The following is an 18,433-nucleotide window of genomic DNA, read 5'->3' on the forward strand; positions in this document are numbered from 1 at the left end:
CACAGGAGCCTGTCGGACTCGTCTGTCAGGCTCGTTTGTTTCATCACGTTCTATTTACGCCATTTTGTTTATTCACGTTTGTACACGGCAATTATTTAAAGCGTTTGGATTCTTTTTACAGCGAGACTTGGTGACGGGACAACTCGGGTGCAAGAATAAAACATCAGATTTGTGTCACTTGACGCTCTTATTTGACTTTCCTGCTTAATGTTGCTTAAGTTTTCATCGTCTGATTCTAGCAGTGATCCGTTGCCATGTTTGACCATTAATGTTGACTTTAATGTGGTAACTCTCAACTCAACTTTATTTATAAACCACTTTAAAAACAACAACAGTCGATACAAAGTGCTGTACAGTGACATGAAAGTGCTAATAAATCACAGTTAAAACACACAAAGATAAAACGATATCAAATAAAACAAGTAAAAAGCACTAGAAACAGCTCCGAGTCTCGTGCTGTGTTGAAAGCCAGAGAATAAAAGTGTGTTTTCAGGCTGTTGCTCCTAAGCTTTGGAACGATCTTCCTCTCTCTTTGTGCTTGATGGAGTCTACTGACTCCTTTAAGAAACATCTTAAGACGTTTCTATTTGTTCAGGCTTTTCCTTGAATTTCTCGAACTCCTGTGTTGTTCTCGATGTTGTCTTGATCTTTGAAGTATGTACTGTTTTGAGTATTGTTTTGATTGTTAAAGCGCTTTGTGACCCTGGTCTCGAAAAGCGCTATATAAATAAATATTACTTGCTTACTTACTTACTTTTAAGACCAGATTTAAAAATGATGATCCTCCTTCAGCAGGTAAATCACCTGCTTTTGTATCATTTCAATCTGGAAAATCCCCCGTACCTGGCGTGTAATACACATTGTTAAAATCTCATAAATATTAGGCACATTTCAATTTTCATGGGGGTCTTCTTCCCCCATCATGCCCCACTTCCTTTTGAGTTATCCTCACCCGCTAAAGCCTTCACTGAGAGGTCAGTGTTCTACATGCTATTGTTCAAGCAGTCTGAAGGTTTATAAGGCATTAAGATCAGAGAGACACAGACACACTACATTTATATATATATATATACATATATATATATATATACAGTATATATATTCATTCATTCAGTTTATTTAACATTTTACATAAAAAGATGGCTGCACCAGATTTTTAGCACAATGCTAATTTCCATCTGTAATCCTCAACAAAGATGCAGACAGTTTACATAATACATCACATACAAATAAAGCGAAAAGACAAAAATATACAAAAATACAGTACAATCTAATAATGTCATCTGATGGCCAAATACCCTGGATATGGATATGCTTGTTAATGGAAAAAATGTTGGTCTTTTGATCCCTATATACTTTATTGAATATTGTTTTGATTGTTTAAGCGCTTTGTGACCCTGGTCTAGAAAAGCACTATACAAATAAAAATTACTCACTTACTTACTTACTAAAAAGTTGAATTCAGTAAATTGCATTAATTTAAAAACATGAATTCATCACTGTCTTATATCATTGATTGCAAATGCTCTTACGAAAAGCTTCTTATTAATATATTTTTACTTCTTTTTATTTTTATTTTTTAATTGTGTGTTTATTGTGCATTTTAGTTTAATCTAATTTTGTGCAGAAATTAAATTAAAATTGCTTCTAAAATTGTTTTTTCCCAACTATTTTAACCTGCCTGAATAAAAATACTAACTGGTTTAAGTGGATGAAAAAAAAGTTACTTTATTTTAAATAATAATTCGATTTTTAGATGCTTTAAAAAAAGGTGACGTTTTTTCACCTACCATACATAATAAAAATATAATAAATGATAAATATAACTAAGTTCCTCTGTTTGTTCTCGTACGGCCTTTATTCCTACAAACTTGTTGAACTTAAAGCGCATGAAAGCAAACAAAAAAACGAGGAGGATCAAATGAACAAAGCAAAGGCGTCTGTAGGCAGGAAGTGAGCATCAAGATAAAGCTCTCCAGTCCTTGTTCATTAGCTAATCTTCATAGGAAGCAATAAATGTCAAGGTTAAAGAGGAGGGGGGGGGGAGATAAGGGGGGAGGAGGCTTGCGTGACTGTCTTCCATATGCTTAGCTCGCTGTGTTTATGTGTGCATGATAATGTTTATGCATATGCATACATGTCTGCGACATCCCCTCAAGGATTCTCAGCCGTGTCATCGGGGACGAAGAGCAGTGGCCGACATTGTTGTGTCTACACGTGTGTGTGTTGTGTGTGTGTGTTGTGTGTTTGGGTATTAGCGTGTGTGTGTGAGAGACACAGAGAGTGGGTGTGACCAATTAAGGAAAATGGTGTGCAGAGCAGAGACGAGTGGGGTATGAACGGTCACGCAACCTTGCATGGTATAGGATTATAGGTCTTGAACTGCACACACACACACACACACACATATACAGCTGTCAACAAGCATCACACACTTTGCAAACACCGGAGTCGCCCTGAGCGTCGACTCCACTCCACCGATTGGACCGACTCTATACATTGTTTTCTCTTTTCTCACCTCCGGGCTTTTGTGTCGCTGGGTGTGTTGTTCTCGCCCTCGAAATGGAACAAGTGTCGTACAGATGGCGTGATGGAAGGTTCGCGTGTATGTTGATGAGTATTTAATATTTAAAGTCGCGCCCTACCGTCGTCGTCGAAGACATCAGCCGAACAAAAGGAAAGTTCTCCGTCGGGACGTGATGATGGGATGTGTGTGTGTGTGTGTTACGTATTAATGTACGGCTTAAAGAGTTGAGTTGATGACTCTATTTAGATGCCTGTTGTCCGTCTATTTAATTGACGTCACATTTTAGCCATATATAATTACTTGTCGGTCCAGATTTGGCCTCGAGTGTGACTTACGTGGTCAATGTGCTCTGTATGTGATGGACTGGCAAGCTGTCCAGAGTGTCCCTCGCTTTATTATTATTATTATTATTATTATTATTATTATTTTAAACTCGTACTCCAGTTGGGACACTATTGAGGTTAAAAAATAAACTGGACATTTTAAGCTGAAGCTCTCAGATGATTTAAGTTGAACTGCTTTCTGACAAATTAATAAAAAAAATTAAATTAAAAATAAGTTATTTATTGCTAATGGAGGAAATAACTGGACTGATACATGAACTTGTCCACAAAGATATCATTCTGTTTTTCTAGATTCCAGACCAAACAAATCCACCATAGCGTCCTTTAATAACAAAATTTAATTTGATGGTTTAAAACGACTTTTACAGCACTTGCCTCCACCAATTACTTTATTTCCCACAACTTCCAAGTCTTAAAAAGTTTTTCATAGGAAGTTGAATCACAGTTTTCTAGACACAATAAGGCTGGGTTCATGCGTGAGAGTCTTACTGAGGCTATAAAAATAATAATTTTCTATCAAATGTTGCGTAGCTTCGACTTCATGTTCAACAAAGAAATTGTCTTATAAAGTTTAATGAAAAAAGATTAATTAGATGATATACAATTAGCTTTTTTTCTGATCAAATATCAGTTGTAAACATTTTAAAAAGTTGCTTTAATATAAATATTGAAGTAGATCTAGTCCGATCAGAATATATAATTTAACATTACATTTTTTCAATTTTTTTTAAAGCATTTAAATATTTTAATTCAATTTAATAAATCCTATATTAAAATGTTCCGTTTGTTTTGGATTTAATCATTTAATTCAACCTTTCAAAATTGAAATTATTAAATTAAATTATTAAACAAAAAAAAAATCTTAATGTTTAAAAAAAAAAAATGTTTTCATGCTTTTTTCTGACTCTCTTGAATTCTAATCCATTCTTACCTTTATGAAACTTAACTTAATCATGCAGGTTTACCGTCAGGATTAATCTAACGGACCGACCGTAAAATGAAAAACAGCAAAAAATGACCAGTGGAAAAAATCATCTCGCTGGATCAGGAGGAGCTCTGAGCTGGTTTCTCTACAACAAGAAACCGTCATATAGAGTTTTTTGTTTCACTCATTTTCACTAGTTTACAGGTTTATCTTTTAGTAAACTTGACTGAAACAAGCGTCTTGATGTGTCAAGTGTCACAAACTTATCCGAAACAATCACATTTTTTACATTTTTACTTCTACACTTTTCACACTGTATTGATTAATACAACCAAAAATGTATTTTAATTTTTTTATTTTCGTGTGTGCCAGGAAAAAATAAAGTAGAAAATCTGACTGTATGAATGTCAACTCTTTCGGTCGGGAAATACCTGCCAGAGAAGTTTTTGTTGGTCTTTTTGGGATCAGGGCCTAAACAGCGCCAATAATTTGTCTGGCTTACAAAAAAAAACCAAACCATTCATTTGAGTTTTTATATTATTTGTCATGAGGATTATTTTAGTCCGAGTTTTCTATGAATGTTTTCTAGTCACATATCTGTCATGTCATTCAATTGAGCCTCAATAATGTAGTGTCCATACCTGTTGGTACAGACTCATTGTTTTGTGCTGGCTTTAATAGTTACTATCAGTTGTGGTCATGCTCTCCCCTCTCTCTTGAAGACATTATTATTATTACATTATTGTTATATTTTGTCATCATTCAGAAAGCAACGAAAAAAGGAACGTCTCTGGATTGACTGTTCAATCCAGTAAACTGTTTACGTCTACGTTCAAAAGCACTGAGTAGTGAAGCAGGATCTATAACCATCGCTAACTAACCAGGAGTTCATTGAGATGGTTGTGTGTTGAGAAGTTAAGAAATCTATGGATGGTCCAACCATAGGCCGCAAAACTGACCTCTTCATTCAGAGCAAGAGTAAAAAAGAAACTATTCAACAAAGTATTTTGTTCCTTTCAGAATGAAAGAATAGATCATAAGTGGATTTTCTATAAGTTAAGGCCCTTAGCGAGCTTCAAACACACACACACACACACACACACACACACACACACACACACACACACACACACACACACACACACACACACACACACACACACACACACACACACACACAGTTGCAATCATCCCAATAAGTTCAATCCCCACACTAACTGATCCTCATGTGTCCCATAATTCCCTGTAATCTACACTCGGACCGCGGGGGAACAGACTCCAGCTTCTGGAAGGATTAGACCTGAGGCGTGATCATGGACCATGAGATCATGGACCGTCGTCCTTCTGGCCCGGCGCCAGCCAATGAGAGGAGAGCCAGGTCGCCACGCGTTCAAACTCCTCATGACCATTGTCGATTGTATCAGCGAAATAGAGAAATAATATGAAGTTTTTGACATTAAAAAGTATTGAGAGTGAAATGGAATGTTGAGAGACGTTATTTTCTGGTTCCTTGATGGTTCAGGGAAAGCGTGTTGAAATATGAAATAATGAATAAACACGCACTTCAGCGACACATGAGCAAAAGGCACCGTCATTAAAAGGAAATGTTCGGGACTTTTAACCGTTTCGGCGGACATGTCTTCTTCCTGTCTGAGACACGGATGAGGCCGCAGGGAATCCAGCGGTCTGAGGAACTTTGACCACAGCTTTTAGACTTCCATCTCCATCTCCCGCCCTGGACCACCCTGCAGCTGCACCCCCCCCCACCCCTCCCTCCCTCGACCCGACCCGGGGCCTCCTCCCTGGTCCCGGACAGTGGTGGGTTTTTTTTTTCCAGGATCGTGTGAAGGAGCTGTCACGTCAACTTTACAGCACATTAATCAAACATGTGGCCACGGATACACTGGATCGTGTTCCTATCGCCATGTTTTATTGATAAAGACACAGAACCAGAGGGATGAAACCGGAGTTCATACACCGAGCTGAACGACTAACCCTTACTTTGTGAGTCACTTGTTATTGAGGCTTCTATGATCACATCTCTACTTATTTTCATTGGAGTTTTATTTTGATATCAGAGAGGCTAGTATTGTTTTTTAACTATCTCATTTTATTTGAACTATATATTTATTTTACTTACTCCTTTATACCGTATTCCTAATAATCCTAGTGTTCCACAACAAGTTTTTTGTAAAGTATTTAAAAAAATATAAACAATACCGACGTATATTTAATATATTTGCTCTTGCATTCTCTTTTTTTATTGCAATATTGTCATCATGCGACTAATGTGACGAAAATATAATTAAAAAATATAAACCTTCACTCTAAAGAAAACTTTATTTGTCACTTCTTTAATTTATTAAGTTTAATAAGTACATTAATTGTCATGTGTATTTGTACTTTGCTGTTTATTGTTTAATATCTGATGCTTTTGTTCATTTTTATTTATTTACTCAGAAGTCTCAACTCAATATGTTGTTGACTAGTTGACAATGATGTTAAATTAAAATTTAACAGCGACAGATGTCAGTAACTATAGCAACGATAATAAGTCACAGATATATAGATTCATTTCATGAGTTTACTGTATCTAAGTCTTCATTGTACTTGCTCTTCATTGCACTCTAATTGGGATTAATGTGGATATTAATCCAGACAGTCAAAAATCAATGTCTCTCGAAGGGTTCAAACTGGGTCAATAAATAAATGTGGCTTCTGTGCATGATTGATCATTAACATCTCAAAATGTACGGCTGGATTATTCAACAATAACTGTCTTTATTGATCGATTTCATTATTTATTTCCATCTCATCAGAATGCAGCTGATGGACCCGTGATCAAAGGTCATTAAAACAACGTTTATCAATTATTGAGGATAAAACGTGACGTGTTTAAATCGTTTTTTTAAAGCATGCAGGCAGTTAGAGTGATGTTAAATCCATCCATCCATCCATCCATCCATCCATCCATCCATCCATCCATCCATCCATCCATCCATCCATCCATCCATCCATCCATCCATCCATCCATCCATCCATATACAATATACTGTATAGTTTATATATAGAGATACTGTAAATATGTATAAAATATGAGATCAATTCTCAAAAATGTATTGTATAATACATTTATTATATAATAATAACTGAATTAAATAGTCATTTAAATTCATGAAAAATCTCCTCCAATTCATGTTGACAAACCACAGATATGTTTATTCGATGATGAATTTTACAGACATATATCTATATAAGACTCTTCAGGCCATGAAAAAGACGTTTGTGAAATATGGTCCAATCTTAATCTATCCACAAGATCCTCTTCTTCATGTCCTTATACACCACGTCCATGAAGGTCGTCTTCCTCTCTTCCTAGTTCATCTCAGACCTGTCTCTCTTCCTCCCATCTGTTGTCTGAACCAAGGGTTCTCTATTCATCTGTGACTTTAGCTTTGGTTCCTGATTCTTCATCCTCTCTCTCACACACACACTCACACACACACAAACACACACACACACACGCACACACACGCCTGCGTGACTGGAAATGGTTCAGTCGGGAGGTTCAATCACGGCATGAGGGCGAGGACACACTCTCTCTGAGAGGTGATGCGGTTGTTCCAGAAACTGAACGAACAAATGATCAAAGTTGTTTACACGCTGATCTGCTGTGACTCATCGTGACGAGAGAAAAACAAGAGAATTTGGGTTAAGAAAGAAACGACACCAGTAATTAACGAGTCCAGGGAAAGTTTTTTTTTTTTTTTCTTCTTCTCTTTTTTTGTGTGTTTGTCATTTGACTTCTGGAACCTGCTTTTGTTTTTAATACAAAAAACCTGAAACCTTGCCTTATATCAGGGTCAAGATGACCCGAAGGCCCCTAAAACAAATGTGTTTGTGGTATCCCTTGTCTTATCTCAGGGTCAAGGTGACCCCAAGGCCCCTAAAACAAATGTGTTTGTGCTATCCCTTGTGTTGTCTCTGGGTCAAGGTGAACTCTAGCCAAAGATTCTCGGGCCTCGGATGGATGGATGGATGGATGGATGGATGGATGGATGGATGGATGGATGGATGGATGGATGGATGGATGGATGGATGGATGGATGGATGGATGGATGGATGGATGGATGGATGGATGGATGGATGGATGGATGGATGGATGGATGGATGGATGGATGGATGGATGGATGGATGGATGGATGGATGGATGGATGGATGGATGGATGGATGGATGGATGGATGGATGGATGGATGGATGGATGGATGGATGGATGGATGGATGGATGGATGGATGGATGGATGGATGGATGGATGGATGGATGGATGGATGGATGGATGGATGGATGGATGGATGGATGGATGGATGGATGGATGGATGGATGGATGGATGGATGGATGGATGGATGGATGGATGGATGGATGGATGGATGGATGGATGGATGGATGGATGGATGGATGGATTTTTTTAAGACATTATTATTAACACAGGGGTTAAATAAAACTGGGCCAACATCTGCTCACGGTCTGAGATAGTTGAGCATTTTGTTTTATACATGTTTCATGATGTTAACATCATTATTAATTTCAGTGAAACTAGATATTTATTTATTTATTATCTTAGATTCCCTTACCACTTAAAATGTTTCATATCGTGAATTTTTCTAGTAATGTGAAGAAATTAAACTATAATGGTTTCCTTGTTTTGAAACGAGTGTTTGAAAGTGTGAACTGATTTAAATCACATTGTTCTAATAACTGTTGATAAAGTGCATTCATTAAATAGAAATTCAATTTAAAAAAAGATATATTAATAGATACATTTATAAAGTCAATTATTTACAATTAATCTACAATAAAAGAGGAAATAGTGTCACTTAAAATACGTATTATTAATGTTTAAATTGTTTCCAAAAATTGTGACATTTTAATTTAAAAAATAAAATCATGCTTTAAAATTGTTTATTCTAGCGATTTCTCTCTTTTTAAAAAACAAACAAACAAATGTTTCTTAATCACTTGTGAATGTTGATAATTTGCTAAAAATGATATATTATTATATTTTCAAAAGTTATTCAACCATTAAAAAATACATATTTTTAGCTATTTAGTAGCATTAGGATTTGAATCTCACAATATAATTAAAAATATATATTTTTATTTAGTTAGCATTAGGATTTGAATCTCACAATATTATTAAATATATATATTTTTATTTAGTTAGCATTAGGATTTGAATCTCACAATATAATTAAAAATATATATTTTTATTTAGTTAGCATTAGGATTTGAATCTCATAATATAATTAAAAATATATATTTTTATTTAGTTAGCATTAGGATTTGAATCCCACAATATAATTAAAAATATATATTTTTATTTAGTTAGCATTAGGATTTGAATCTCATAATATAATTAAAAATATATATTTTTATTTAGTTAGCATTAGGATTTGAATCTCATAATATAATTAAAAATATATATTTTTATTTAGTTAGCATTAGGATTTGAATCTCACAATATAATTAAACATATATATTTTTATTTAGTTAGCATTAGGATTTGAATCTCACAATATAATTAAAGATTTTTTTTTTTTTTTAGATAATCATCCTAAGAGGTTCAGCAATAAATCATGAATTCCTAAAACACCAAAATGTTTTCACCTTGTGTTAATCGACCTGAAAATCGAAGACGGCCCATCGTGGCTTTAGAATGAATTAGCGTCGCCGCCTTGTGACTTTAATTGGTTTATTAATTGATCGATGAATGCATGCGAGTCGGTCATGTGGCAGTAATGAACTCATTTATTTATCAACACTTCCAAAGAAATGACGACGACATCTCCGTGCTTCCATACAAAGAAACATCTTTTTAATGAATAGACAAGTCCCATTTGCAAAAAACATGTAGAAACATTGGAAGACACGTCGTATGTACACTTCCTCGCTGCAGCCTCCTCCCTCATCCTTCGCTTTGTCCAAATGAAAAGGTAACAGGAAACAAAAAAAAAGCCGTCCTTGTTAGTAAAATAAAAGCCTTCATTTGACTGTCATCTCCTTAAATTACACACTTTTGCCTTTTACAATAAATATGACTTATCGAACATTTATTGAAATGAACACACGAAGAAGAAAAAACGACAAGTTGAAAACAGTGACACATGAACAGTTGTGCGTGTCAGGGGTTCCGCTGATCTACTCCCAGTAGTGCAACTTTGGTAACTACCACAGTAGCTCCACAGAACTGAGACTCATTTTGGTGCTTTAAAAAACGAAAAAAAAACAAAAACGTATTGTGCAAAAATAAATTGAGAGCCAGTGATGACAAGACATGAGAAATGTTTATGTTAACAACAATTTGATCTGTACAGGATCGATATTACTAAGCAACACCATGAACCAGCATCTTTTGAACATCCATTTTGGAATTTTAAAGTTAAAAGTAAAAGGAAAGCTTGATTTTTTTATTTTTTTGTATTGCATTTTCGAAGAGATTTAAGGATAGGAAGGATACAAGGGTGTTTATCACCATTAATGAGATACTGAAATGTAATTGGAAGCTTTGGAAATAGAATTGTTCATATTTCTCCTCAAAGTCACTGTTTTCGCTGACGACAAACATCTCTACCAGCCGGCATGATCTGATCGGATCCAATCTAGAAAATCCTGGATGTTTACTTCTCTTAGGTGGTTTGTCCAAATAAGAGTCTCTGTGAGCTTCTCCGCACAATAACTGCTAACTGAACAACTATTTACATGTTCAGTACAAAGGGTTAATCTTCGTAGCTAATTTATTATGATTTTGGAGATTTTCCCTTGTTGCATTTTTTAAATCAATAATTAAAACTTAGGGTCAGAGAGAGTGTTTTCATATGAAGTACTCAAGAACCGGGAAGATAAATCCAGAAACTGAAACAACAAGCTTTTATCTCAATTTTGAAATGGGGGGGAAAAACATCATTTACCACATTGCAGTTACACTTTTGCAACACTAGGCAGAGCCAGAAACACTGTTTTTAATTTGATGGATTGAGCCTTTAAGGTTTTCTTTTATATATATATTTTGTATGTAAAAATCAATACAAAAATATAATATAACCCCCTGATTTAGACGAATGAAGACTTGTATCATAGACAAATGTATTTTTAGATGAATAATCTTTTGATATACAGATGTTTCTTCAGGCTGGTTGACTTGGTAACAGTAGACATAGCGGTGAACTACAAGGGAGCTTCAACTCTAACTTTTGAAAACAAAAAACAACACAAATAATTGACCCTCATGACGATCAGTTTGTGTTTGTGATGTTAAATACTTCAAATTGAGAAGTTTGATGGTTCATTCGTGAGCTTTTACAGAATACAATTCTCCATAATTCTGGCCAAAATTGAACTGTATGCTGATGATGCTCACTTGTATTGATGAGAATTTTTTTTGCAAATATACACAACTTTAACAACAACTTACCGGCATGTTTTTCAGAGCTAAGTAACGAGTGATAACGGTGGATAAAACAATGATCAAACGTATCTGTTTTTTAAAATCAATTATGGACGAACAATCCACACCCCTTTCACTTTCGTAACATACCATTCCCTTTTGGTTGCTAAGTGCAGCTACAGAGGAAACACTGAGAGTTTTTTTTTTTTTTTAAAGATTGTCATCTGCAAGTTTTCCACCACATATATGTAAATCAGACGAGAGGTAGTCGGGGGGGAAGCGTGTTCAAACCACCAAATTGTGGCGCGATGAGTCTCAATCCTGTGTGGTCGATCAGAAATAAAGAAGCCCTGTGACAGGTGTGCGTCATCTCCTGTGTACAACATGTTGCTAAATAACTTTTTTTTCTTCTTTTTTTCTTTTTTAACAGCAAACATCTTTGTTTCTCTTCCACAAAAGCAAGTTGTGCACAACACGTTGAACGAAAAAACGTCTAGACATCATTTTGTGTCACTAAAAATCCAAAAGTGCTTGGAACCGCTACAAAAATAAAATCATCGAAAAAACAAAACGTCGGACCACAAACTATTATTCTCGATTGTCACGACACTAATACTAGAACCTGAGTTTGACGACTTGTGTTGTCGACCTCCTCCATGTCGTCCCATCGCTGCGTGATGCTGGTGCGTCTGAGAACACTGTTTCTAATACACACAAAGATCCGTGCGTGCGTGTCTTAATGTGTTGTTTGTGTTGGTAGTGAGGGTGGCTGAAAACGAGGGGTGTGTGTTTGTGTGTGTGGGGGGGCGGCGGGGGGGTCTTCACGGCATGTATATGTAAGGGCCTGATTTGTGGTGTCCAGTGCTCATGACACACGGCATAACGTTCCTTTGCCCCCCCATCATGGACTGGCTCATGTCGTGACCCCCCTCGGACCAGGGGGGCGAGTCCATGGGTTCCCTCTTGATGGAATGGATGAGCCCGTGACCCTTGAACTCGTAAGTGCCATGCTTGCCGTAGTCCTGGTGCATGTAGGCCTTGTGGTGCTCCTGCGGATACACGTGGGAGTCCATGAGGTTGACCGGCTGGTTGTTGCATAGAGGGTCGGTGTGCGAGAGTCTCTGGGGGCTGAACTGGGTGTTGTCGCCGTTGTTGTTGTTGTTGTTGTTGTTGTTGCTGCTCCCCACTTCTTTGTCGCACTTCAGCAGGCGCCCGCTCTGGTTCACCGCATAGTTCTGGTAGTTGTTGTAGGGCGGGCTGATGCCGGCCTTCCCTCGCTGGCACGGCGAGTACTGCAGCTCGTAGTAGTCGCCCTCGGACTTCAGCTGGAGGCCGGAGCTCGGATCGTACACGCCGTTGCCGTAGCGACGGTCCATCGCCTCCGGGTCGCGGCAAGTCCAGGGTCGCCCGTAGGGGTCGCAGCCGTTCTCGGAGTCCGAGTCGTGCTCCACCTTGATGGGCGGCATCTCGGACATGAGCTGGCCCTCGTAGCACTCGCCGTAGCCGTTCTCGCTCTTGACCAGGTCCACGCAGTAGGCGTCGGGGTCCACGGGGATCTGCAGGTTCCCGTAGAGCTTGGACACGAACACCTCGCCGTTGCGGCCGGCGTGACAGTTGGGCGACAGACGGTAGGGTTTCCCGTACTGCCCCGCCTTGTTCAAACGATTGTTGGGGATGTAGCCGACACCCTGGCCTGTTCTGAGGGGCCCGGAGTTGGGGCGCAGGGGCCACCCGCCGCCGCCGCCCAGGCCTGGACTGAGACCTTTATGGGGAACCATGGGGGTCTTGCAATAGTTGAGCGGCTCCTCCTGGTTGTAGTAGCCGTCCGGGCGGTACTTGAGGTTGTCTTTGGAGAAGGGAGTCCAGGGAGTGTGGTTCCCCCGCTGGGTGACTCCGGGCGTGGGGCAGGAGTGGAGGAGGGGGTCCCCGACCTCGCCGCTGAACGAGTGGCGGCGCATGTGTTCCCCTCGTTCGCCACTGAACAGAGACAACAGGGAATTTGAGTCGTTAGCCTCAACTTTCTGATCCACATTTTTAAGGTGAAAAACCGAACGACAACATGCGTGTTTTTTTTCTAGATTGACGAGTCAAGCTTAAAAAAAACCCGGAGCTGGAGGTCATCTGGGTCCACGAGAGATTCCCTCCAGTGGTGACTCATCGTTTCTCATCTGAGGAAGTGACTCACTGTTCTCAGAGCAGCAATGAAGGTTAAAATGTGATTTTTTTCTTTCTTCTCCTTCCATAAAATATTACAGTTATATTTGAGAGGGTTGTCTTTTATTTTTATGGACTTTCTTTTACATTTCTTTAATTGCTTTTTTAATTATTAAATTATTTATTAATAATTTATGTATAATACATCTAAATGTTATGTTTTTGTTCGTATCGAGGAGGTAGTTTTTTTTTGTTCGTCTTTTTTTCAATGTAAGAAAAATGTCAATCATGAAGGAATATTTGTAAAATTTAACCAGAAAAATATTTATTGTGCCTCAATGTAAGAAATATTTACATTATTTACAATATTTAAAAAATGTAAATAGTTATAAAAAAATAAGTTATTCTTAAGTTTTGTACTAAATAACTAGTGAACGTTTGCAACGAAAACGATTCTCCAGATCAGTGTCAAGTGTCAACAGTAGAGGGAGTGATAGAGCTCTGGAGAGTTTTTTTTATGATTTCAATTTAATTTGCAGATTCATTTTTAAACGACGTGTCTTCTTACTCCAGTGTCGAGATGAGTCCTCCTCCTTTGGTCTTCCCTCTCATCAGCATGTTCTTCATCTTCATGTCGGTGATGGAGGGCAGCAGCAGGGGCACGCCGATGCAGAAGAGCGCCAGCTGAGGAGGCAGGAGGGCACCAGAGGCCGACTTCTTCTTCTGCCCGTGCAGGAACTTCAGCCGACCCTGGAACTGCATGGTCTGTGTGGACGGAGAGAAAGAAGCTGAGCGACTACTGGCTTCAAAACACTACTGTAGATCCAAGAAATATATGAGTAAATATATATTTCATGTTCAATTTCAATTATTTCTTTAGCTTTTTTTCTGACCGTCTGTCTCAAATCTTTCTGGACCTCCAAATTAAGAGCATCTTTACACGGCCAACTCTTCCTAAGCCGCTGCTCATGAAAAACATTAGACCTGTTTGTCTTAAGTGAAACTATTCCGCCCGGTGAGGACAGGAACTCTCCTCCATCACTCAATACTTGGCTGCGGGGTTCTTCCTGAACATGTGAGGAAATTGCCATCTAGAGTTTCTGTCGTGCGTCCAACGCCGGTGCAACCAGAGCGGACGGCGAACTCTCCTGACCCCCGGTCCAAAACCATGATGTCGCCGTAAGAACTGGCCACGTGCGTGCACCGAAAACCATCTTGGGTCGTACAGCACGACTATAAATAGCTGCAGAACGCTCCAATTCAAAGGGATTTTCAGCTGCTACAGGTGGTTCAAGAGCCGAATTTGTTCTCGTGCCTAATCCTTGGTCGACCTATTGTGTCACTTTAATCACTTTACTGACCAGGAATCCAGAGGTGCTGTCCAGGAGGCATCGGACTCTGGCGATGAAGCATCTGTTGAGGAAGGCGGAGAGTTCTGGAGGGATTCCTCCGGCCTCGGGGGAGTGGAAGAGGCTGCTGACCACCAGCTCCTCACCTGACACATGACAAAGATACAGTAAATACCTTTGTGGCGTCATTTTCAGGTTAAGTTGACCAACAAAAAAAAGAAGAATACACTGTGAAAAAATAAAATTTAAGGACATTTTTAGGCATGTGGAAGACTTTCAAGCTTTAGTAAATAAAACAATAAAAGGAAAACATTTTCAAGAATAATTAAATAGGATTTCACTATTTAACTGATAAAACTTTAAACTTAAATTCATATTTCTCCTGCTGCTTCTTGACCACTGAGCTAGAATCAGGAATGACAAAAACTTCATAGAATAATTTCTTAATTGTCTGAGGAAAATGATTTCAATCTTAAATGTGTATTTAAAGACTTATTTCAAGTCAACAATGTACTTCAAATGCGGCACTTGAGGTCAAAGGTCATTTTGTTTTGGGTTTTTATAATTCATTACAATTTGAACTTAGTTCTTTTTTCCCCCTTCAAACAGATGTAAGGGCATATAAAATATATTTTTAAAACGTGATTTGACATCAGATTATCACATCGTATTTAGTTTGATTTCAATCAATTTGTCTTTATGACTTAATTATTCCATTTTATTATTATTATTTATTTTGGTTTCTTATTATAATTTATATTTACTCCCTTATTTTTAGCTTGATGCCCGACCCCCCAGGAAAATGTAATTTCCAACCACCATGTTAGAAAAAAAAACAGTGACTCAATATAAAAGGAACAATAAAAACTAAATTCACAAAAACAATCTAATTAAACCAGGCTAAATGTGCTAAGAATATTATTTAATTGTATTTTACAATGTTTGGAAATATCCACTTCGATCTTAAAGGGCAAAAATACTGACTAAAACTGTCAACCAAAGCATTATAGTCATATTTGTTGTGCTTGTAATGATTAACGCAAACAAATACACAAAATGATTGTAAGTTTCCACAGGATCAGAAACAGCTTTACAAGTATCCTAACAATAGACTAACAAAAGACATGTTTCTTCTTATCTTGCTTTTTGTGTCCTTTTTTAGAATTGAAATAAAAATAGAGCAGTAACTATCTTTTTCTTTGACATCCTGAGGGCCAGATAAATGCAATCAAAGGGCCGCACTTTTTCCCACGTCCACTTCAGAGAGTTGTAAACAACTGTAAATCAACCACTTCGTGTTTCTGGTGAGTCAGTATTTCAAAGAATGACCCACCGTTCCCAGCAGGAAGCTGGTTTTCCTGGTGAGCCGACGTCCCCTGATGAGGCGGCGGACACATGGCCCAGTGGAGCTGGCGTCTGAACTCCTGCCGGTCGTCGATGTGAATGTAGTCGAAGATGTTCTGGTGCATGACATCGGTCTGCCGAGACAAGAGATCGTACATTTAATCATATTTTTCCCAGTTGCAACAACAGACACAGTCGTTAACATGCATAAAGGAATTTTCGGGAGCAGCTTTTTCGGGATTCCTGGTAACTTCCCACACTTCACACGCAGGCCCGATACTGTAGATGTTGGTGGAAGTGGCAGATTTCTTGAGTACAGTGAAGCCAGCTGCAGGCCTGCTGAAGGCAGCTGTATTAGTCAAACATCGCGTGACACCAGCTGCTGAACAGCAGTCCGGGCCCAGCTTACCCACCCTGTCCACACACACACACACACACACACACACACACACACACACACACACACACACACACACACACACACACACACTCCCAGTGATTCAGGTCCAGCTTTCTCTCGTCATGACTCCCTCCTCTCTTTTCCAGCAATTGCTTTGCTTTCTGTCATTCCATGACAGATTCCTCACTAAAATGTTCAACCTTCTCTTCTTCCCCTTTCCTCCCTCCCTCGCTCCATAATTTCCACAGCGGTGGCACGCGAGGGCTTTTGATCGCCTGCCTCTGAAAACTCAATCTGTTCCCGGGCCTCTCCAGCCAGCCGTTCCTCCTGCGGTCAGCGCCGCCAACAGCCGAGGAGACGGACACGTCCGCTGACTATTGTTTACATTTATTGTGAAGAGAAACACAAAGGAGCCAAAAAAGGGAAGAAAAAAAAGAAAAGAAAATTGAGAGTAAGTGATATTTTCACTGGCCTTCAAAGGCTAAGTGGGCGAGTAACAAATGGGATCAAAAGCCAAGGATGCTTTCTTGTGGCGCTGGCTAACACGCCGCTAGAGTCTCGGCATATTAGAGGAAAAATTCTCCTCCAGACCACAATTGTGGGATTACGTGACAACTTGTCGGCGTTGGCGGCAACTTTTGTGACTGTGAAGAAAGTGACTCTTCGATTGATCCGTGGGAAATGCAGCAGGAGAGTCCGGACGATCCGAAGTGACGCTAAAGACTTCAGACAAGACCATGAACGCACCATACGGACTCTCGTGATTCCATGTAAACTTGATGTTCTGCGCTTATCGTATATTCTCATCGTTTTAATCTAATATTTACGCTTCTGGGATGATTTAAGATGATTCTCGGCATGTGGCGTTTGTTACAGATGTTCCTTCAAATTAAAATGGGCTTTAAGAGAAACAACATGTGTTCAGATGAGATTCCAGAGTGTGTTTAGTGTTTTGAAAAATATCTGTTTGATGAAAAGACGACTTGTATGGTGTGAGAGGAGAGGCTTAACATGAGCCCTCACACTGATATATATGAAAGAGATATTATGATAACTATAATTAAAAACATACTTCCAGTAGATGTTTGAGTTTTTGTTCATCTTTGTTAATACAAAACATAAATTATTCTATGAAATATATATTTTTCAGTTTATTCCAAAAGCCTTTAAATTAGGTTTATTATATAAGTGTAAAGTTATATGTTTAGGTGTTTAAGTGGCTGCTTAGTTTATTTACATTGAAACCACAATTCAACATTCCACAAATGGCGGAAAATCTACTTTTATTTGTTCATCTTTTTACTGCTGAAATGTTGAATTGTGTCGGTCTAAAAGTTGAAATAACAGCGGGTTAGTGAAAGAAACATAGGTCATTCCGTTGATTACAATCAAAAATCCTATATTACCTTTAATATAATATAAAGTTTACACTTTTGATTGTAAAAACGTGACCGATATTCCAATAACATGTTCCTGTCAATGAATCTTTTGAATAACTTTGAATCATAAAGTGTCTTGATTGTAACTAATTGAAAGATAATCCACTTTTCTCATTTATTAGTGAGATTTAGGACTTGTGATGTTTTTATTTTCACTAATAATGTAACTTTTAATCCAATAGTTGTAAATACTGCTGTTGAGGAACATGATGAAGATCAGCTTTGAACTCCTGCGGCGCTCGTGTAAGAGGATTTGGACTCCCCCCCCCCCCCCCCCCCCCCTCTCTGTGTGATGATGATGAACAACTCTGAGTCTAAGGCAGTGGTTTTTGGGAGGAGACGAAAGAAAATAGAATGTTGGAAAGAAGTTTGGAAAAAGTTTACAATCAACCTATAATCAATTTTTCTTATCTTTGGTTAACTTTTGTAGCGAATATGTCACTCTACACACACACACACACACTTTATTTTTTCAAAAGTGTTTTGGTTTCATGTGAATTTCATGGC

The 18,433-nt window shown here is 38.3% G+C and overlaps 1 protein-coding gene across 2 annotated transcripts in view; it reads right to left on the bottom strand.

The window, feature by feature from the left end:
* Positions 1-9,649: 9,649 nt before the first annotated feature.
* LOC148081805 (uncharacterized) overlaps positions 9,650-18,433 on the bottom strand; it is a 69,102-nt gene continuing 60,318 nt past the window's right edge. For both annotated transcript variants that reach the window (XM_087788867.1, XM_087788866.1), the window contains 4 exons: positions 16,077-16,221; positions 14,756-14,889; positions 13,963-14,159; positions 9,650-13,217 (listed from right to left, as the gene is read on the bottom strand). In XM_087788867.1, the coding sequence (XP_087644993.1) occupies positions 12,062-13,217; positions 13,963-14,159; positions 14,756-14,889; positions 16,077-16,221 (1,632 nt within the window). In that variant the 3' untranslated portion in view covers positions 9,650-12,061. The remainder of the gene's footprint in view (positions 13,218-13,962; positions 14,160-14,755; positions 14,890-16,076; positions 16,222-18,433) is intronic.

This window comes from Callionymus lyra, chromosome 4, assembly GCF_982586985.1.
Source record: "Callionymus lyra chromosome 4, fCalLyr1.hap1.1, whole genome shotgun sequence".
NCBI classification, from domain to species: domain Eukaryota; kingdom Metazoa; phylum Chordata; class Actinopteri; order Syngnathiformes; family Callionymidae; genus Callionymus; species Callionymus lyra.